The 21268-nt window shown below is 58.6% G+C and overlaps 1 protein-coding gene across 1 annotated transcript in view; it reads right to left on the bottom strand.

Moving 5' to 3' along the window:
- Positions 1-250: 250 nt before the first annotated feature.
- EHMT1 (euchromatic histone lysine methyltransferase 1) overlaps positions 251-21268 on the bottom strand; it is an 86757-nt gene continuing 65739 nt past the window's right edge. The window contains exons 19-23 of the mRNA XM_048512144.1: positions 19295-19449; positions 17081-17324; positions 8560-8730; positions 5924-6099; positions 251-1277 (exon numbers count right to left, since the gene is read on the bottom strand). Coding sequence (XP_048368101.1) covers positions 1076-1277; positions 5924-6099; positions 8560-8730; positions 17081-17324; positions 19295-19449 — 948 coding nt within the window. The 3' untranslated portion in view covers positions 251-1075. The remainder of the gene's footprint in view (positions 1278-5923; positions 6100-8559; positions 8731-17080; positions 17325-19294; positions 19450-21268) is intronic.

Below are 21268 nucleotides of genomic sequence, written 5' to 3'. Positions count from 1 at the left end.
GTTCGTTTTGGATTTTTTCTTTTTTCTTAATGTTCAACCCTCAAATGGTAAAAAATAAATCAGTTCATTCCAACATCATTATGTGTAACTTTAGAATAAACATGGAGGGGGGGGCCGGGGTCGGAGAGAAGGGATGGCACCGGTCGTCTTCTCGCAGCGCCGTGTCCTTGGAGGGCCCGGTTTCAGCAGCCGCTTGAGAAACGCCCTGAACGGGGACACTGTAAATGCCAGTTTCCTTTCGATGTTTTTCTTTTAATTTTTAAAAAGAAGCTCCTTTCGTTTTAGAAGTTAGTGTCATGTAAATTAATTCCCTGTACGCTTCATAGCATAATGGAAGAGGGAAATACACCCGCTGGTGGGGGGGTGGGGGTGGGGAGGAGGGAAACACTGAGAAAAGCAACATGCCCCAAGAGACAGTTTGTAACGGAGAAGCCCTGGTAGGACTCATGAGAAATATCTGCCAGGCCTGGAGAAATCAAAGGTAGATGCAGGAGAGGAGAGCGCAGATGTCTAACGCACTGGATTAGGTCACTGGCAGGCACCTGTTCGTGAGACGATACGGTTTCAATTCCAGGGCAACGAGCAAGGAAAGAGAAAGTTAAGGTTCAGCTGCTAGCAAAGCCCCCCAGAGCTGTGCCAAAAGAGCAGGCCTTGGCTTTGAAAAAAGGGTTTCATCAAGTATGCAGAGTTTATTACAAGCGAACTGGAGATACTTGGCATAAACAGTCCATTCAATTTTCTTCCTTCCAAGAGGGAGGCGGGGGTGGGGGAAGACTCTCTCTTGGCTCGGAGAACACGCGTCACATTAAGAGAGGCCGTGTGGGTCACTCAGCGTGGAACAAGCGGGAGCAGCCGCCCCCGGACACACGCTGTCAAGCTAGCCGCTTCCTGGCACATCGTAGGCATGTTGGGTCGGGGCGACAGCGCGAGGCTTTCATTCGTTCCTCAAGTAACAATCACAGCAGTGCCTGGAGCCAGAGTGTCTCAAGCTCATAGGCTTCCTTTTCCCAGGTTACCCTTTCTTGATGGAGAAATTCATACAATCTGTGCATTTGGGGAAAGCTGAAAGAGGCCCTCAAAACGGGGCAGCCACCACCACTGCTGTGGAGCTGGTATCCGGGAGTCCGTTCTCTGCTGCCTCCTGGGAGGATGACGACGACGACGTACTTGCTTGCCGGTAAGCGAGGGCGGCGCTGGAGTGCCTGCATTTGGGGGAGCCGCACTGACAACTGAAATATTTGCCCTTGATGTCCCAGAACCTCTCGCCATAGTCAAACCTACAAGAAAGAAAGAAGACCAAAATGAGGGAAGGCGCTACGGTTGGATGTGTGTCCCACTCAAGGGCAGGAATGTCTCAAAGCTGTAGAAATCAAAGGGATATGTGAAGGTGCCCGATACCAAATCCAGCTATCTTAGGTCATTGTTCTCCACTGTGTCTGGCAGCCGCTCTCCGAGGTCTTATGCATAGAAAGCCACTTTCCAGCACTTGCTTTCTAATATCCATTCACTAAACTGTTATGGTATGTGAAAAAAGAGGGCTCATCTCCTAGGTCGCAGATAGCTGGGTCACCAACAGAACCGGAACCAGAGAGTCTGGAGCAACTTGAGATAGTCGACCTTTAAGGTGATAGATGCAAGAGACTGTGACTCTGTTCTTACGGAAGACTGTTGCTGGGCGAAGTGCTAGTTTGAACCATTATAAAGGCAGTGTATAGAACTCTATATGTATCTTTAGGCTTCTTCCTTACCTTAGTGCTGAGTCCTGTGTAGCTTTAGAACTTTGCACAGTGTATTGTGTAGTGTTATGCTGCAACTAACAAGTAAAGCCTTCCTGTGGAAAGACCATCTTGTGTGAAATGTCTTATTCCTAAGAAGGTAGGAGGCTGCTGTGAGTGTATGAAGTTGGACTACTAGACCTCCTTGTCTACTGTGGGTAGCTCCGCTCTACTCTGCTGATATAAACTACATGTGGAGCCTTCAGCATGCCAGCAAAGCGCTCTCTCGACCACTGAGCCAAAACCTTCCTTCATGCTACTGTTAGGTAGCCCAGTGCAGTCTATTCTTCAACATGGCGGTGGGTCTTGGCTAAAGAAAGTTCCTTTAGCAGCCAAAGAAGGGGGGGGGGGGACTCAGCTAGAAAAACAATCTAGGAATCAAAGAGGTTGAGAAGTCCAATATATAACTGTTAAATATATATTAAATACACATTTTATTGCACTGTGCTGAACTCTGCACTGTGCTGAACTCTTAATAGGAAACTACACATCAAAATCTCAACAGATAATATACATCAATAACTAAAAACACATAAAATATCAAGATATCACAAAACATACCACAAATATGCACAAGATCTCAATTGTTAGGATCATACGTAAAATATCCCAGAATCTACCCCAAAAATTCCTGACGCATTTTGATCCCACTGGACCTTCTTCAGAGATCAGCACTCCTCGCACATACAGTTCTAATATCCCTACACACAATCTCATTTACAGTCCGGTATGCTTTATATAGGTCAAAAATACTAATGGTGTTTCTACAGATATCTAAGGTTTATATCGCGAATCCTACAAAGTCCATATTCATCAGGAAACCTTTCAAAAGACCACCCCTTGGCAGACCTGCCTTGGATGGAAATTAAATCGACGATGTGTGGTCTAACATATACCAAAGAGGCAGCAACCCCTGCTCCCTGAGACCCTTCCGTTGGAGACTGAGATCCTTGGGAGGCAAAGTAAGTGATGTCCCAGTAAGCCACTGTCTCTCCCTAAGATCAATTCACGATAAGGAGAGAGGGAATGAAGACAGAGTGACACAAAGATGTATGAATGGGGAACATCTCCCCACAGACCTCTTGAGCTATCTGCTGTCTATTGAAAAGAGCCACCCTAGACCTCCTTATCTGAGAATAAGCCCCACTGAACTCTACTGGTGGAATGCTCTGACAACGGAGGCTTGGGCCCGGCGAGATCTGGCACAATTCTGCAGAGCCTATAAGACGCGGATGTTCTGCCAGGCCTACGGCCGGCATCTTTTCTGGCCTCCCTACCCACACTATTATTATGTACCTTTATTCTTCTTCATCTTATCTCTTTAGTAATAGGATCTGACTTTTGGTTTTGATTCTCTTCTTTATGTTTCTCCTTGGTTGGTCACCCAGGCGATGAAATGAAACAGGGGCATCAATGAGTTATTTTAAACGTTGTGGCTTAATTGTACACAAACTATTCGATTGCTTTTAATTTCTGAAACTGTCAGCCGCCCTGAGCCCAGTCTTGGTCAGGAAAGAGCGTGGTATAAATCCAATAATAAATAAAATAAAAATATGCGGCTCCCCGTGTTTCCCCGAAAATAAGACAGGGTCTATATTAATTTTTGCTCCAAAAGATGTGTTAGGGCTTATTTTCAGGGGATGTCTAATTTTTTCCCATGATTTTGCGCCCCCCCCATGTGACCAGATCAGCTGTGCCAGGGAATAAGAACATAAGAACATAATAACTTTATTATTATTATTGTTGTTGTTGTTGTTGTTGTTGTTGTTAATTGAGTTTATAGACCGCCCTCCCCCGGAGGGCTAAGAACTAGCCTGCTGGATCAGACCAGAGTCCATCTAGTCCAGCACTCTGCCACTCGCAGTGGCCCACCAGGTGCCTTTGGGAGCTCACGTGCAGGATGTGAAAGAAGTGGCCTTCTGCTGCTGCTGCTCCTGACCACCTGGTCTGCTAAGGCATTTGCATCTGTAATTAGGGCTTATTTTTGAAGTAGGGTTTCTATTTTAAGCATCCTCCAAAAATCCTGAAAAATCACGCTAGGGCTTACTTTTGGGGTAGGTCTTATTTGCGGGGAAACAGGGTAACTTCTGAGTAGGCATGCATAGGTTCACATTGCATATTTACATTTCCTGGACAGAGAAGCCGGACAAAAGCTGCAGCTTCCTCCTCCATTCCCTTTATCTCATTATCAGATAGTCCTTCATTTCCAAACTCATTCAAGATTCAGGGACTTCCGGAAACGCAAGATGGACGACAGACTTCACAACAGCTCGTTCTGGCATTAAAATGCTGGACTAGGGAAATCCCATCTCCTTCACACCAGCTTTCAGGGTGACCCTAAACTGGTCACATACTTTGCTCTGCCTAACCCCATGGATGTTGTGAGCATAATAGAGGGGGAAGAACCTCATGTGCTGCCCTTAGATCCTCAGAGAAAGGGCAGAGGGAAAGTGCAGTCAAAGAACAGAACATATTGTTGCTCTCTCATAAATTTGGAGTCTGGGTGACAAGCCATGGAGAGTCCTGTTTTGCTGCAAACAGGCATCCTGTTTTGCTGCCAAGTCAGTCACCTGGCGAAATAGCTACCACTAGAAGAATCTCGCAGCACTGACTTATACTTGCATCCCCTGAATGCCAGCCTGCTTGTTTCCACGGAGACACCTCAGCCATGAGGGCCGCTGTTGCTTTATTCTGCCACTTGTGACGTTCCAAACCGACTACAGGCCATTAAACAGGTACCGAGGCTTGCTGGGGGCTTGCCAGACCTTGGGTTCCCTGAGGCTGCAACCCCTGATGGTTTTCAAGTATTCGTTAGATCACTCAACATGTTCACTACGCTCCATCTAGTTTGATGGCTGCCAAGGCCAAGGGTAATTTGCAGAGCAGCCTAAGCCTCGTCCAAAACACAGCCTCAGCCTAGAAACACAGATGAGGCCTGCAAAGCGCTCCTCCATTATCCCTCCCACACTCCCTCTTTTGTCCACTACGGCAACCCAGAGCAAAGAGGCAGTTCACACAGTGGTGCCTTTTCCGAGAAACTGGGGAGGCAGCGGCCATAGCGTTTCAGGGAAGAAGCTCGGTGCCAGTTGCGAGGCTGGAAAATTGAAAGCAGAGGTTTCAGACTTAGGCACGGTGGAACCAAGAGGCCATTCCATTCAGGAAACTCCAGTGCCTTGCAAAGTGGTTGCATTAGCATAACATGGGCAAGGATGTACAGTGGGGCAGGATACAGACAAAATGGCTCCAAAGAGCACGTTTCATCAAGCCCCTTGGTTTTTCCTTTTCCTTTATTTAATCTGGCCTCCTCCAAGTGAGGAGCGCAGCAAGATTTCTGAAACTAATGGGGTGGCACACAACCAGAAGGGTGAACTGGTTGAGTCGAACAAACCGGCTCAGTCTAAAGCAGATCTTTTTGTTCATTTTCACCTATTATGTTCTTCTTGAGAGCTAATCCAGATTTTATCTTTCCCTCTTGACTTGTGCTAATAAGCACGCACACGGCTTTCATCTGGAAGAAGCGACAAAGGACAGAATGGTCCTCGCAGAAGAATTCGACTGCTGCATCTGTGAGCACAGCCAGCAGAGAACTGGAAGGCGTCTGCTCTTGTTCTTCAGCACCTTTGGCGATGCCGCACAGCCCTCACAAGCAGACCATTTGCAATTGTTTAGATGCAGACCACATAATTTGACTCAACGCAGCAGTGGCGTAGTGGTTAAGAGCAGGTGCACTCTAATCTGGAGGAACTGGGTTTGATTCCCCGCTCTGCTGTTTGAGCTGTGGAGACTTATCTGGGGAATTCAGATTAGCCTGTGCACTCCCACACACGCCAGCTGGGTGACCTTGGGCTAGTCACAGTTCTTCAGAGCTCTCTCAGTCCCACCCACCTTGTTTGTTGTGAGGGGGGAGGGGAAAGGAGCCCCTTTGAGTCTCGTACAGGAGAGAAAGGGGGGATATAAATCCAACTCCTCCTCCTTCAGGAACAAGCCATGTTTGAACAGCCTTTCTTTATTTTGCTAGGAAGGATACCCTGAGTTGCTGTTCAGTGAAATATGCCCAGTGAGAGCAGCACAAAGGCGACCCAAAAAACCACCAAGGTGACCCTCTTTCCCTTGCTACCCCCTCCTGTTCTTTCAAGGCCAGGACATACCCAATCTCCTCTCCCGCTTGGATGCTTCTGCTGCTGAAGAAGGCAATTCTGGGAAAGCGCAGGTCCTGGTGGGTCATGAACACTCGCACGGGGATGAGGTTTGGCTCACAAAGGTGGTTTATGAAGCGACTGATGTTGCCGTAGAAGCGGGCATCTATGCAGTACACCTCTCCATCCTGGCAAAAGGCAGAGACAATATCCATGTTAGACAGGCTTCTGGAGGCATCTCTAAATAATGTCAAAAATCACAAGGACACGTCACCATTTACAGGCCAAAGGACTAGGGAAGGGGTCTGCAACCTGTGGCTCTCCAGATGTTCGTGGACTACAATTCCCATCACCCCCAATTGGCCATGCTGGCAGGGGCTGATGGGAATTGTAGTCCATGAACATCTGGAGAGCCGCAGGTTGCAGACCCCTGGACTAGGGAGATTGGGAATGACCAAAACTAACTGGGAATTACAGTCTCGAATTCAGGAAGGAGTCACTTCCTCGCACAATTTCTGTGCTTGGAGTCAGACGAAAATGTCTCCGAGGGCAAGAGCAGGGATGCTCTCCATGTGCAGAATTATGGTCCTCCTATTCCATTTTTTGGGAGGCAGGCTTAAGTCTGGCTTCTTCTTAAACTGAACGGGACTGCTGAATAATGCCAAACCAGAGGCTGCAAAGTATCTGGAACCTTCAGGCTCATTCCGCACATGCAGAATAATGCACTTTCAAACTGCTTTCAGTGCTCTTTGAAGCTGCGCGGAATAGCAAAATCTACTTGCAAACAGTTCTGAAAGTGGTTTGAAAACGCATTATTTTGCGTGTGTGGAAGGGGCCTCTGATTCCACAACAGAAGTGAGAAAGCAAATTACTCCAGGAGCAGAAAGAGTAACTTTGGGCTTCCCTAAGACTGCCGGACTTTCTCAGGGCATTTTAAAAAAATTATTGTGGCAGAAAACAGCAAGCGGCAGTCCTTAATTACAGACACTCATTGAAGAGACATCACTTCACAGAGTACGCCTTGCCCTTTTGGGGTGAGTTGCTTCTCAGGGATCACTCTACTAGCATCTCACTGGGCTGCAACCAAAAGGCCTTCCTCTCCTTTTCCCTGCGTTCCAAACTACAGATTATCCTTCTTTATTCTGATGAGCATTTGAAGTATCTCCTGCAACAAACAGCCATCTGCACTGCTGTGAAACGAACGACCCCTCGAACCTCAAGGTTGGTACATCTCGTGATGCCACACGAGCATATGCCGTTCAGGTTGCATCGCCCTTGAAATAACGGGAACAGGTTTGAAACAGCATGGCAATTCCACCGGAATTTGCAAGAGCTGGTGTTTATTCTCTCCTGCATAGCAAAGAGCAGTGGTCCGCTGCTGTTTAATCCTCACTAGGGGAAAAGTCTCGAGCACAGGTTGCATTGTGCGCACACCCCGTCCTTCTGAAGGCAACAACCTAACATTTTCACATTTCCTCTGCCATACCTGAGAGAGCTGGCTCCTGTGCAAATGTCAAAACAGGAAATAAATTGGACTTAACATCAAGAGAGCGAATATGTTTTCTTCCTTTCCCTGATAAAAACTCCCCTTTTTTTAATAGACAAAGGAATTAAACAAACTCCCCGAACTCCTGCCCTTCAGCAGAAGAGGGCAGCCCATTCAGAAGCCATGGAAACCTCCCTTACTTGTACAGAATTCTTAGCAGAGCATAAAAGACACCGTTGGTTGAGGACTAGAACATAAGAACATAAGAACAAGCCAGCTGGATCAGACCAGAGTCCATCTAGTCCAGCTCTCTGCTACTCGCAGTGGCCCACCAGGTGCCTTGGGGAGCTCACATGTAGGATGTAACGCCTTAATGGCTCCCTCTCATGCTGTTGCTCCCCGATCCACCTGGTCTGTTGAGGGCATTTGCAATCTCAGATCAAGGAGGATCAAGATTGAAGTAGCCATAACCGACTTTTCTCCTCCATAAATCTGTCCAAGCCCCTTTTAAAGCTATATCCAGGTTAGTGGCCATCACCACCTCCTGTGGCAGCATATTCCAAACACCAATCACACGTTGCGTGAAGAAGTGTTTCCTTTTATTAGTCCTAATTCTCCCCCCCAGCATTTTCAATGTATGCCCCCTAGGGGTGTGTGTATATATATATCGGGCAGCTTCGACTGTAATGCGAATGAGGGGACCATCTTTAGTACCAAGATGGTAGCTCAGTCCAAAGATCAAGCCTGAAAGTACTGACATCTGAAAAGTGTGTGTGTGTGTGGGGGGGGGGGGGGGGGGGGAAGGATGGCTGCAGAGATCATAGTTACAAGACTAATAGCTGATTTCGCTCTCTTGTTAACTGTGGCTAAGAGTCATGCAAAGCAACAATCGACCCATGTGATTCCTGAACCAGTGAAATGATAAAAGATCCTCCTCCCCACCTCACTCCCACCCCCCCAACTATCAAGTCCCTTGAGCGTCTCAACCCACATTCAATGGTCTAATGGGATTGCACTTTTTCCAAAGGTGCAAAGAGCTTCTTGTCACACACATCTGCTCTGTCCAGTGAAATGGGAGAGAGAATTCATTTTAACACTTGCATTTGTCCTGGGAGCCTCTTACAAACCCCATCCCCGCCCCCATCCCTCCCCCATACACTACCTTATTGTCAAGGTCAAAGAGATAGGAGTCTTCTTCACGTACGTCTGCCTCTGAATCAGAAATCAGTTCTCCAACATACCTACAGAACAACAGAAAAGCAAGAGAACGGGAAAAAGGTGAATGGCCCACGGGATCAGACAGAGGGTCTGTGTCACAGGTGTCAAATTTGCAACCCTCCAGATGTTCATGAACTACAATTCCCATCAGCCCTTGCCAATTAGCCAATGCTCATATTGGGAGGGACTGATGGGAATTGTAGTTCATGAACATCTGGAGGCCCGTGAATTTGACACCCCTGGTCTATGTAGTTCAATAGTCTGTTTTTCACAGTGACCAGCTAGGTGCCTCTAGCAAACCCTCAAAACCAAAAGCGAAGACAATATGCAGTCTTCTGTTGGCTGATCATATCAGCAACTGATGGAAATATTATATGAATCCAGTCTGGAGACCTGTGCAACTCAAGGAGGGGGGAATCTCGTCCTCCCTCCCTTATACTAATCCAGACCACTAAACCATCAACCACTAAACCTTATACTAATCCAGACCACTAAACCATCGACCACTAAACCCTTATACTAATCCAGACCACTAAACCATTGCTGACCATTACTGTCTGACTTGTGGCAGCTCTAAAAGGTCTAGAGGAGTCTCTCAGCTCAACTGCCTGAGATCCTCTGAAACCGGAGACGCTGGGGGTTTCAACCTAGCACCTTTGACACTTAAAGAATGAAGTTTTCAAATGAACGACAGCCTCTTCTCTTCGCTCAAATTAAACCACAGTCGCAATCCACAGACTGCCAGTACCATTCGCAGCAAATATGCAGCATGCTCTGATTTCACAACTGATTACGTGGGTGCTTGCTCTTTGAAGGAGTTTAATCACAACATGCTAGAATGTGAGAATGAAGCCCTGCTCTACGTACGATCGATGGATACTAAGATGTCCTCAATAAGCAGCGGGGCTTTTCCTGTGATGGCCCCAATTCTTTAACTATCCTTCCCACTGGAGATTTTGCAGGCCCAGTCTTTCTTCATTCTTTTAAGAGGGGAGTGAAATCTTAAACCGTTCCTTCATTATTCAGAATAAGTAAGTTTACTTTCTTTTTTCGCCCTGCTTACTGACACCCTGCTCTGTGTGCCTGGAGGTTGTTATGATTAGGTTTGCAGCTCCTTCAACTATTGATTTTGTAGATCGATTTAGACCTGTATCAGTTTAACTGTGAATCTTTTCATTTTTAATTGCACCTTGAGAGCAGTTCGGGCAAAAAATGATCTACAAATAAACGTATATTTGGGGATGAACAATATACTGATAGATCGATCAACAGATAGGCGGCCTAACAGCGTAATCCTAAACAGAGTCCCACCTTTCTAAGCCCAGTGAAAACAATGGACTTAGAAGGGTATAATTCTAGAGTGGTCTAAAGCACTAACTGTGGTTGGCCCTTGCCTAATTCTGAGAACAGATGATGATGAAGAAGAAGAGTTGGATTTATATCCCCCCTTTCTCTCCTGTAAGGAGACTCAAAGGGGCTGACAAACTCCTTTCTCTTCCTCCTTCACAACAAACACCCTGTGAGGTAGGTGGATGGAAATTAAATCGATTGTGTGTGGTCTAACATATACCAAAGAGGCAGCAACCTGAGACCCTTCCATTGGAGACTGAGATCCTTGGGAGGTAAAGTAGGTGATGTACCACTAAGCCACTGTCTCTCCCTAAGATCAGTTCACGATAAGGAGAGAAGGAATGAAGAAGAAGAAGAGAAGAGTTTGGATTGATATCCCCCCTTTCTCTCCTGCAGGAGACTCAAAGGGGCTTACAATCTCCTTGCCCCTCCCCCCTCACAACAAACACCCTGTGGGGCTGAGAGAGCTCCGAGAAGCTGTGACTAGCCCAAGGTCACCCGGCTTGCGTGTATGGGAGTGCACAGGCTAATCTGAATTCCCCAGATAAGCCTCCACTGCTCAAGCGGCAGAGCGGGGAATCAAACCCAGTTCTTCCAGATTAGAGTACACCTGCTCTTGACCTCTACGCCACTGCTGCTCCTGAGAATAAATGAGAATATTCTTTTCTCCCAATCTGAGGAAAAAAGTTGTGTTCTTCTATCAAATGTGCAATTATTCCAGTGTCATTTAACCTCTTTACAAAACAGACACTGTAATTGCTTGCCCACTTTCATAATCCGCAATGGTCTGTACTTAAATGGCTCCCTTTCCGATGGACTGTATGGGGCTGGCTAGTAGCTGCCGGAGTGAGGGGCCATCTAGCCAGGCACACAGGCTCCAGCTGTGCCGTTTGCAGTGAAGCAGCACCTACCCGAGACCACTGAACGTGGACCCGCTGCCTTGCAGAATCCCTTATAAGTGCTCTTCCAGATTCACTATGAGAATGGTTAATGGGCTAACGTTCCCTCGCTCTCTTTCATTAACGGGTGAAACGGGGCTTCTGCTCAACACCAATTATTGTGAATATGGAAACAAGGGGAAGTAATTACTCCAGGCTAATTAACGGCACAGACGTTGACACCACGTTGCTCATCGGGCGCCTGCTGAGAGGATGCAGGCCAGGCTTCCTCCACGGTGTGCCATCTCTGGAGCGGAGTCTCTGACTTTGCACCACACAATGCAGTTCAGTAGCACCGCAGAAGCAGTGAAATCCACCTGGACCGCTTAGGAGGAGTCACAGCCAAACAGCTGCCGTTGAGGCTGGAATTGCCAGGAGCTGTGAGAGCGCGCGCACACCTGCCGCCCAGAACGCTCTAGGGCACTGGGACCAAGAAGCTACTCTGGCACTTCCAAATGAGAAATTCTGGCTCCCCACACTTCTGCCACATTTATGAAGAACCCCAGATGCTCCCTCTGAATGGGCAGTCGGTGAGAATCTCAGGAGGAGGTTCGGTTTTCAACGGAGGTGGGCAGGGCAGTCACTAGACTTAGCAGGAGTAGTTAGCTCAAGGGCGCTAGCTCAAGGATCCCAACCAAACACTGGAGCCCATCAGCCTGATGCCATGCCATTTCTGACAAGCTCTGTGCTGTTGCAGCTTTTATTTAGCCACAAGGAGGGAGGTGTGCTCTTATCCGCCCCGCCTCAACCTCCCCCTCCTTTTGTCATCACTCCTACACCTGAGTTTTATGAACCCAAATCCACACAAGATTTTTGAAGCTTTCAAGCAGCCCCTGCAAATATTTCTACCATCACGGGGGGGTGGGGGGGGGGGGGGGTGGGGGGGGGGGGGGGTGGGGGGGGGGGGGGGTGGGGGGGGGGGGGGGTGGGGGGGGGGGGGGGTGGGGGGGGGGGGGGGTGGGGGGGGGGGGGGGTGGGGGGGGGGGGGGGTGGGGGGGGGGGGGGGTGGGGGGGGGGGGGGGTGGGGGGGGGGGGGGGTGGGGGGGGGGGGGGGTGGGGGGGGGGGGGGGTGGGGGGGGGGGGGGGTGGGGGGGGGGGGGGGTGGGGGGGGGGGGGGGTGGGGGGGGGGGGGGGTGGGGGGGGGGGGGGGTGGGGGGGGGGGGGGGTGGGGGGGGGGGGGGGTGGGGGGGGGGGGGGGTGGGGGGGGGGGGGGGTGGGGGGGGGGGGGGGTGGGGGGGGGGGGGGGTGGGGGGGGGGGGGGGTGGGGGGGGGGGGGGGTGGGGGGGGGGGGGGGTGGGGGGGGGGGGGGGTGGGGGGGGGGGGGGGTGGGGGGGGGGGGGGGTGGGGGGGGGGGGGGGTGGGGGGGGGGGGGGGTGGGGGGGGGGGGGGGTGGGGGGGGGGGGGGGTGGGGGGGGGGGGGGGTGGGGGGGGGGGGGGGTGGGGGGGGGGGGGGGTGGGGGGGGGGGGGGGTGGGGGGGGGGGGGGGTGGGGGGGGGGGGGGGTGGGGGGGGGGGGGGGTGGGGGGGGGGGGGGGTGGGGGGGGGGGGGGGTGGGGGGGGGGGGGGGTGGGGGGGGGGGGGGGTGGGGGGGGGGGGGGGTGGGGGGGGGGGGGGGTGGGGGGGGGGGGGGGTGGGGGGGGGGGGGGGTGGGGGGGGGGGGGGGTGGGGGGGGGGGGGGGTGGGGGGGGGGGGGGGTGGGGGGGGGGGGGGGTGGGGGGGGGGGGGGGTGGGGGGGGGGGGGGGTGGGGGGGGGGGGGGGTGGGGGGGGGGGGGGGTGGGGGGGGGGGGGGGTGGGGGGGGGGGGGGGTGGGGGGGGGGGGGGGTGGGGGGGGGGGGGGGTGGGGGGGGGGGGGGGTGGGGGGGGGGGGGGGTGGGGGGGGGGGGGGGTGGGGGGGGGGGGGGGTGGGGGGGGGGGGGGGTGGGGGGGGGGGGGGGTGGGGGGGGGGGGGGGTGGGGGGGGGGGGGGGTGGGGGGGGGGGGGGGTGGGGGGGGGGGGGGGTGGGGGGGGGGGGGGGTGGGGGGGGGGGGGGGTGGGGGGGGGGGGGGGTGGGGGGGGGGGGGGGTGGGGGGGGGGGGGGGTGGGGGGGGGGGGGGGTGGGGGGGGGGGGGGGTGGGGGGGGGGGGGGGTGGGGGGGGGGGGGGGTGGGGGGGGGGGGGGGTGGGGGGGGGGGGGGGTGGGGGGGGGGGGGGGTGGGGGGGGGGGGGGGTGGGGGGGGGGGGGGGTGGGGGGGGGGGGGGGTGGGGGGGGGGGGGGGTGGGGGGGGGGGGGGGTGGGGGGGGGGGGGGGTGGGGGGGGGGGGGGGTGGGGGGGGGGGGGGGTGGGGGGGGGGGGGGGTGGGGGGGGGGGGGGGTGGGGGGGGGGGGGGGTGGGGGGGGGGGGGGGTGGGGGGGGGGGGGGGTGGGGGGGGGGGGGGGTGGGGGGGGGGGGGGGTGGGGGGGGGGGGGGGTGGGGGGGGGGGGGGGTGGGGGGGGGGGGGGGTGGGGGGGGGGGGGGGTGGGGGGGGGGGGGGGTGGGGGGGGGGGGGGGTGGGGGGGGGGGGGGGTGGGGGGGGGGGGGGGTGGGGGGGGGGGGGGGTGGGGGGGGGGGGGGGTGGGGGGGGGGGGGGGTGGGGGGGGGGGGGGGTGGGGGGGGGGGGGGGTGGGGGGGGGGGGGGGTGGGGGGGGGGGGGGGTGGGGGGGGGGGGGGGTGGGGGGGGGGGGGGGTGGGGGGGGGGGGGGGTGGGGGGGGGGGGGGGTGGGGGGGGGGGGGGGTGGGGGGGGGGGGGGGTGGGGGGGGGGGGGGGTGGGGGGGGGGGGGGGTGGGGGGGGGGGGGGGTGGGGGGGGGGGGGGGTGGGGGGGGGGGGGGGTGGGGGGGGGGGGGGGTGGGGGGGGGGGGGGGTGGGGGGGGGGGGGGGTGGGGGGGGGGGGGGGTGGGGGGGGGGGGGGGTGGGGGGGGGGGGGGGTGGGGGGGGGGGGGGGTGGGGGGGGGGGGGGGTGGGGGGGGGGGGGGGTGGGGGGGGGGGGGGGTGGGGGGGGGGGGGGGTGGGGGGGGGGGGGGGTGGGGGGGGGGGGGGGTGGGGGGGGGGGGGGGTGGGGGGGGGGGGGGGTGGGGGGGGGGGGGGGTGGGGGGGGGGGGGGGTGGGGGGGGGGGGGGGTGGGGGGGGGGGGGGGTGGGGGGGGGGGGGGGTGGGGGGGGGGGGGGGTGGGGGGGGGGGGGGGTGGGGGGGGGGGGGGGTGGGGGGGGGGGGGGGTGGGGGGGGGGGGGGGTGGGGGGGGGGGGGGGTGGGGGGGGGGGGGGGTGGGGGGGGGGGGGGGTGGGGGGGGGGGGGGGTGGGGGGGGGGGGGGGTGGGGGGGGGGGGGGGTGGGGGGGGGGGGGGGTGGGGGGGGGGGGGGGTGGGGGGGGGGGGGGGTGGGGGGGGGGGGGGGTGGGGGGGGGGGGGGGTGGGGGGGGGGGGGGGTGGGGGGGGGGGGGGGTGGGGGGGGGGGGGGGTGGGGGGGGGGGGGGGTGGGGGGGGGGGGGGGTGGGGGGGGGGGGGGGTGGGGGGGGGGGGGGGTGGGGGGGGGGGGGGGTGGGGGGGGGGGGGGGTGGGGGGGGGGGGGGGTGGGGGGGGGGGGGGGTGGGGGGGGGGGGGGGTGGGGGGGGGGGGGGGTGGGGGGGGGGGGGGGTGGGGGGGGGGGGGGGTGGGGGGGGGGGGGGGTGGGGGGGGGGGGGGGTGGGGGGGGGGGGGGGTGGGGGGGGGGGGGGGTGGGGGGGGGGGGGGGTGGGGGGGGGGGGGGGTGGGGGGGGGGGGGGGTGGGGGGGGGGGGGGGTGGGGGGGGGGGGGGGTGGGGGGGGGGGGGGGTGGGGGGGGGGGGGGGTGGGGGGGGGGGGGGGTGGGGGGGGGGGGGGGTGGGGGGGGGGGGGGGTGGGGGGGGGGGGGGGTGGGGGGGGGGGGGGGTGGGGGGGGGGGGGGGTGGGGGGGGGGGGGGGTGGGGGGGGGGGGGGGTGGGGGGGGGGGGGGGTGGGGGGGGGGGGGGGTGGGGGGGGGGGGGGGTGGGGGGGGGGGGGGGTGGGGGGGGGGGGGGGTGGGGGGGGGGGGGGGTGGGGGGGGGGGGGGGTGGGGGGGGGGGGGGGTGGGGGGGGGGGGGGGTGGGGGGGGGGGGGGGTGGGGGGGGGGGGGGGTGGGGGGGGGGGGGGGTGGGGGGGGGGGGGGGTGGGGGGGGGGGGGGGTGGGGGGGGGGGGGGGTGGGGGGGGGGGGGGGTGGGGGGGGGGGGGGGTGGGGGGGGGGGGGGGTGGGGGGGGGGGGGGGTGGGGGGGGGGGGGGGTGGGGGGGGGGGGGGGTGGGGGGGGGGGGGGGTGGGGGGGGGGGGGGGTGGGGGGGGGGGGGGGTGGGGGGGGGGGGGGGTGGGGGGGGGGGGGGGTGGGGGGGGGGGGGGGTGGGGGGGGGGGGGGGTGGGGGGGGGGGGGGGTGGGGGGGGGGGGGGGTGGGGGGGGGGGGGGGTGGGGGGGGGGGGGGGTGGGGGGGGGGGGGGGTGGGGGGGGGGGGGGGTGGGGGGGGGGGGGGGTGGGGGGGGGGGGGGGTGGGGGGGGGGGGGGGTGGGGGGGGGGGGGGGTGGGGGGGGGGGGGGGTGGGGGGGGGGGGGGGTGGGGGGGGGGGGGGGTGGGGGGGGGGGGGGGTGGGGGGGGGGGGGGGTGGGGGGGGGGGGGGGTGGGGGGGGGGGGGGGTGGGGGGGGGGGGGGGTGGGGGGGGGGGGGGGTGGGGGGGGGGGGGGGTGGGGGGGGGGGGGGGTGGGGGGGGGGGGGGGTGGGGGGGGGGGGGGGTGGGGGGGGGGGGGGGTGGGGGGGGGGGGGGGTGGGGGGGGGGGGGGGTGGGGGGGGGGGGGGGTGGGGGGGGGGGGGGGTGGGGGGGGGGGGGGGTGGGGGGGGGGGGGGGTGGGGGGGGGGGGGGGTGGGGGGGGGGGGGGGTGGGGGGGGGGGGGGGTGGGGGGGGGGGGGGGTGGGGGGGGGGGGGGGTGGGGGGGGGGGGGGGTGGGGGGGGGGGGGGGTGGGGGGGGGGGGGGGTGGGGGGGGGGGGGGGTGGGGGGGGGGGGGGGTGGGGGGGGGGGGGGGTGGGGGGGGGGGGGGGTGGGGGGGGGGGGGGGTGGGGGGGGGGGGGGGTGGGGGGGGGGGGGGGTGGGGGGGGGGGGGGGTGGGGGGGGGGGGGGGTGGGGGGGGGGGGGGGTGGGGGGGGGGGGGGGTGGGGGGGGGGGGGGGTGGGGGGGGGGGGGGGTGGGGGGGGGGGGGGGTGGGGGGGGGGGGGGGTGGGGGGGGGGGGGGGTGGGGGGGGGGGGGGGTGGGGGGGGGGGGGGGTGGGGGGGGGGGGGGGTGGGGGGGGGGGGGGGTGGGGGGGGGGGGGGGTGGGGGGGGGGGGGGGTGGGGGGGGGGGGGGGTGGGGGGGGGGGGGGGTGGGGGGGGGGGGGGGTGGGGGGGGGGGGGGGTGGGGGGGGGGGGGGGTGGGGGGGGGGGGGGGTGGGGGGGGGGGGGGGTGGGGGGGGGGGGGGGTGGGGGGGGGGGGGGGTGGGGGGGGGGGGGGGTGGGGGGGGGGGGGGGTGGGGGGGGGGGGGGGTGGGGGGGGGGGGGGGTGGGGGGGGGGGGGGGTGGGGGGGGGGGGGGGTGGGGGGGGGGGGGGGTGGGGGGGGGGGGGGGTGGGGGGGGGGGGGGGTGGGGGGGGGGGGGGGTGGGGGGGGGGGGGGGTGGGGGGGGGGGGGGGTGGGGGGGGGGGGGGGTGGGGGGGGGGGGGGGTGGGGGGGGGGGGGGGTGGGGGGGGGGGGGGGTGGGGGGGGGGGGGGGTGGGGGGGGGGGGGGGTGGGGGGGGGGGGGGGTGGGGGGGGGGGGGGGTGGGGGGGGGGGGGGGTGGACTACAATTCCCATCAGTCCCTGCCAGCATGGTCAATTGGCCATGCTGGCAGGGGCTGATGGGAATTGTAGTCCATAACATCTGGAGTGCCAAAGGTTCACCACCACTGCTCTATGCCTACTAGGGCAGTTGTCTGCATCCACAAAGCTGTGAGGGGCCGTTGTGAATTCAGACGACAAAAGAGACTGCAAATAGTACAAACTGCCATGAAAGTTTGATGTCCACTGACAAAATCAGGTTCCTTTGACTATCTGCATTTGGACATCAGACTAACTGGGAGTTGATCAGGCCATGACTTATATATACAAACCACAGTTTACTGTGATGTCTGAACGTAGCCAAAAAATGGCCTCTGGCCGCAGCATACGGAGGAGGGCAAAGCTCTCCAGCTCACACCTGCTTAGGATCTTCTCCATCTGGACAGGCTTCTCAGGAGTCGACTCTTTCAGGGTCTTGTTCATCTGCAGAGCTACCCAAACTTGAGAGTTGAGACTCGAACACTGCAGGGGGGTCTCGCCCTCCTTGTTCTTCAGCGCGACGTCTGAACCGCGGGACAAGAAGAGGCTGCGCGACAAAAGGACACAAGTGAAATAACTACGGGTCGTGCAGCCCAGTCAGGTCTAAGTCTGGGGACAGCTCCACAGAACGGAGACTATCGGGGGGGCAAGTGCAGAAACCACCATCAAAGTCAGTTCCATCCCTCGCTTTCAAAAATGGTTTGCTGAGTGACGCTGGTGAACTAACCTATCTCCTAAACAAGCGGAGAACCGCCCATCTCTACTGCGGGGAAATTTCACACGTGCACCAGTGTTCTTTCTTCAGTTATCGTAACAGTCGCAACGATAGCCAAGTTTGCAAAAGAAAGAACTTCTACTCACTGAAAAAGATTTCACACATTGGTGCTGGTTGAAACTGAACCACAGTTCATGGACAAACATGTCTCAGTAGCCTTTCTGGATAAGATTGTGTACTCTTCTTTTTTTTTTTTTACAGGTACACATTTTGTTTCTTTTAAATTCTTTGAAATGTGTTGATTCTGCTGCAGTTGTTTTGTCCTGATTTTCTGGCTTGTGGCATGTTCGTCACTCAGTGACAGCTTGCCTGCAGTAATCATCCAGCACAGAACCACCTTGAGATGGATCTTTTCTACCATACTCTGCCGCCTGAGCTGCGGAGGCTTATCTGGGAAATTCAGATCAGCCTGTGCACTCCAACACACGCCAGCTGGGTGACCCTGGGTTAGTCAGTCAGCCAATTGGCAATGCTGGCAGGGGCTGATGGGAATTGTAGTCCATAACATCTGGAGTGCCAAAGGTTCGCCACCACGGCCCTAGGGCCTAGGTCTCACTTACTAGAGAGTTCCACCAGGCCAGAACCAGATGCCGGATGCTCCTTGAGATAGGGACCGCCAGTAGTTTATTACCAACTGAGCATGACGCTCTTTGCGGGATGTATCAGGAGAGGGGGTCCTGCACTAAATGGCCTCCATGTCTCACTGTGTTTCACTGCCAGAAGAGCAGCAAAAGAGAAAACGTGTGTGGTGTGCTGGGTAGTGTTGGAGCAAAGGAGACACAGATTCACTTTGTCATGAAGCTCACTAGGGTGAAAGTCAGCTTTTTACCTAACCTACGTCACCGTGTTGGAAAGATAAAACGGGGACAGGAGAACCATACACCCGCCTTCCTTGTGATGAAATGTGCGAATGTGGCAAGACTGTAGTCAAACAGGAAAGACGTCTCAAGGCAGCCTGACATCTTCCTGGCCGCAGTCTGTGTGGCTTAGCGGACAGAATGCTGGATACGATGAGGCGCCATCCTCATTCCCATTCCTAATGACAATTTCCACACAGCCACAAAGCGATTGGGTGGCAGCCAGTCACCTGGCTAGGTTAAGATGTTGTGCCAAACCACACTTCAGTGGGAACAAGGAAGGTTAGATTTACCATGAAGGTTCCTTCTCTTCGGAGGCAGGGAAAACATCTAAGCACGGGAGCAATCACTCATGCCAAGAGGCCCTCCCTCTCAGACTGAGAAAGCCTCTCATCAAGGCTTGTCAAAGAGCCTAGAAGAAACTGTGCGCATTGTGCCCGAATGGCCATGTGCCAATTCCTGGCATGTCTCAGACAAACCGTAGTTTGCAGTCCTGGGAATGAACCACTGTGGTCTGGTTTCCTAAGAAAGCAGGTCTGTAAAACAAGCGAACCCTTAGATTGCAGCAGTAGTAAAGGTAATCTTTGGGGAAACCGAAAAAGTACTCATTTGCTCACAGTGCACAAAATGAGGATGGGGAGAAATTGTGCAAGGAAGCCAAGGGCATCGTTCCAGGGTCTTTCACATAGACTGGTGTTACGTCTGAACACAGACAATTTGAAAGGTAGACCACTACCTCTACTTGCTCCATGGTTGTCGTGTGGACTCGAAGGAGGGGAGTGAGGGAGAAACCATGCATGCTACCATGAGCTCTTCAGAGAAAGGGCATGGAAATTACAAACGACAAAGATGAACAGCAGATGAGCTGCTGCCGCCAGTACTTACACTACACACTCGTAGCGGTTCTCTCGGGCCGCAATGTGCAAGGGGGAATCTCCATGGATGTTCACCGCATGCAAGTCGCATTTTGCAGCTAGCAAGATCTCCGCTATGTCCACGCATCCCGAGAAAGCAGCCCAGTGTAAACAAATGTTCTCCTCCTGAAAGGGGGAGGGGGGAGGAGAGTGAGAGAGAGAGAGAGAGAGACCAACTGTGTTTGTTGTGCTGAAAGCCTGCTGCTTGGGGACCCAACTGTCCCTCCTGCTCTCCGCGTTTCTAAGGCGTGGGCTGCCTTCTCCCCTCACTAGATTTCCCAGCCTCATTTCTGAGGCAGGCAAGCAGGCAGGGAAGCTCCCAGCAACAGCCACTGTCAGGCTCACCCAGGAGGGGGAGGCTGCGAGGAAAGGCTGCCCAGCTCACCTTATAAGGACAGATGAGTCATTTGTTTGCAAGACACAGAAAGATCAGGATCAATCCACAGAGAGAAACCACAGGCAAGAGGGGAAGCAGCAGCAGCAGCAGCCTCTGCAGAGCTCTCTCACCTAGCCTAGCAGGAAACCGTGGGAGATCTTGTCCCAGATGGATTGAATTCACAATGGGTGAACTGGGGAATGAAGGAGTAGAAAGGACCCCAACCAAGGGCTGCCAGCAGCTACTCCTGAATGTTAATTTGTATCCCTCCAAGCTCAGAAGAGACTGAATCGAAGTGTCTAACAAGATGATGTCCCCCTTGTTGTCACCTCCTCACCCCCCCCCCCCCCAGTTGCATCAGCCCAAGAGTCTTTCAAACTGAACACAGTCTGGGGTTTCCATGCTCAGAACTGAATTCCCAGCTTTGGGATGAAAGGGAGCGTGTGAACGCACACACCATTTTCCCAACCTGAACCAGCCCCATGGAGCCATTATTTATCCTGCTGGGGAAAGTTTTGTACACATGGAAGTTTCCCCACTGAGGTAAACAGTATCTCCCCAAGGCTTTTTCAGGTCAGGTAAATGGTATTTTTGGGGGTGGGGGTGGGGGAATTAAACCCCCTCTCTCCATTTGCCACAATCCTAATCAGAAGCCTCCCACCCCACCCCCACCCCCCGCACTAGGAACTACACTAGCACAGATCTACAAGCACATGTCTGGTTGACAGAATGCAACATGGGAAGGTGTCACAAGAACAACGTATTGTACAGTTAGACCGTATGTGCCTGCTAGAGAATGATGTGCATCTCTTTGCTGCTGTATAGATGGAGGCACACTGAAATCCTAGAGGACTAAAAGAAGAGTTGTTGGGACTAGAATTTGTTTGTAGAAGAAGGCACAGATGTCATAAATATGCCAGAAAGTATAATTTTACATGCTTAAGTTGTAAATAGTGCATTTTAACTTATTAAAGCAGTAAAATAAGTTCAAAGTCCTAGACATTCTTTTTCTCTAGTCCAGGATAAACATGCTTTCTAGGAAAGGGGACAGGAATAACCTCATCCCTTTCCCTACAAGATAGATCAAAAACTGTCAACAGCTGCCCTGGAGCATGAGGGCCTTTTCCTCGAGCTTGTGCTGCTCCCTTTGAATCTTAATATGGCCTGGCAGAAAGAGAATCGTCCCGCATTTCTGTGCTGTGATCATAGATATGTTCACCATCAGTTCCATGTGGCCTTTGACTCTCCAGTGCTCATAACACGATCTAGTGGGCACTGAAATAGTTTCTTTAGAAAGTAAAGGCATCTATTCCTGGGCAGTTTTGGTTAAAATAGCTGGAGCATGGAGTGTGTGGGGGGGGTGGCGTGGGTGGGAATGGCCTTGTGTTTTTGCATGCCGCTCTGAATGGACTGGGGGTCAGAAATGCAATTTGCCATGCAATCCCCTTCACCAGCAGTCAGGTTACTGACCTCTAGCAGTAAAAAGACTTGCCTCTCATGTCTGGATTTCGTACAGAAAACTACGGTGTGGAATACATCTATTTCTTTCAACCATTTTTTAAAATATGG

This window comes from Sphaerodactylus townsendi, linkage group LG12, assembly GCF_021028975.2.
Source record: "Sphaerodactylus townsendi isolate TG3544 linkage group LG12, MPM_Stown_v2.3, whole genome shotgun sequence".
Classification (NCBI taxonomy): domain Eukaryota; kingdom Metazoa; phylum Chordata; class Lepidosauria; order Squamata; family Sphaerodactylidae; genus Sphaerodactylus; species Sphaerodactylus townsendi.
Note: the sequence above shows the minus strand (reverse complement) of the source record. Positions and strands in the feature narration are given on the sequence as shown.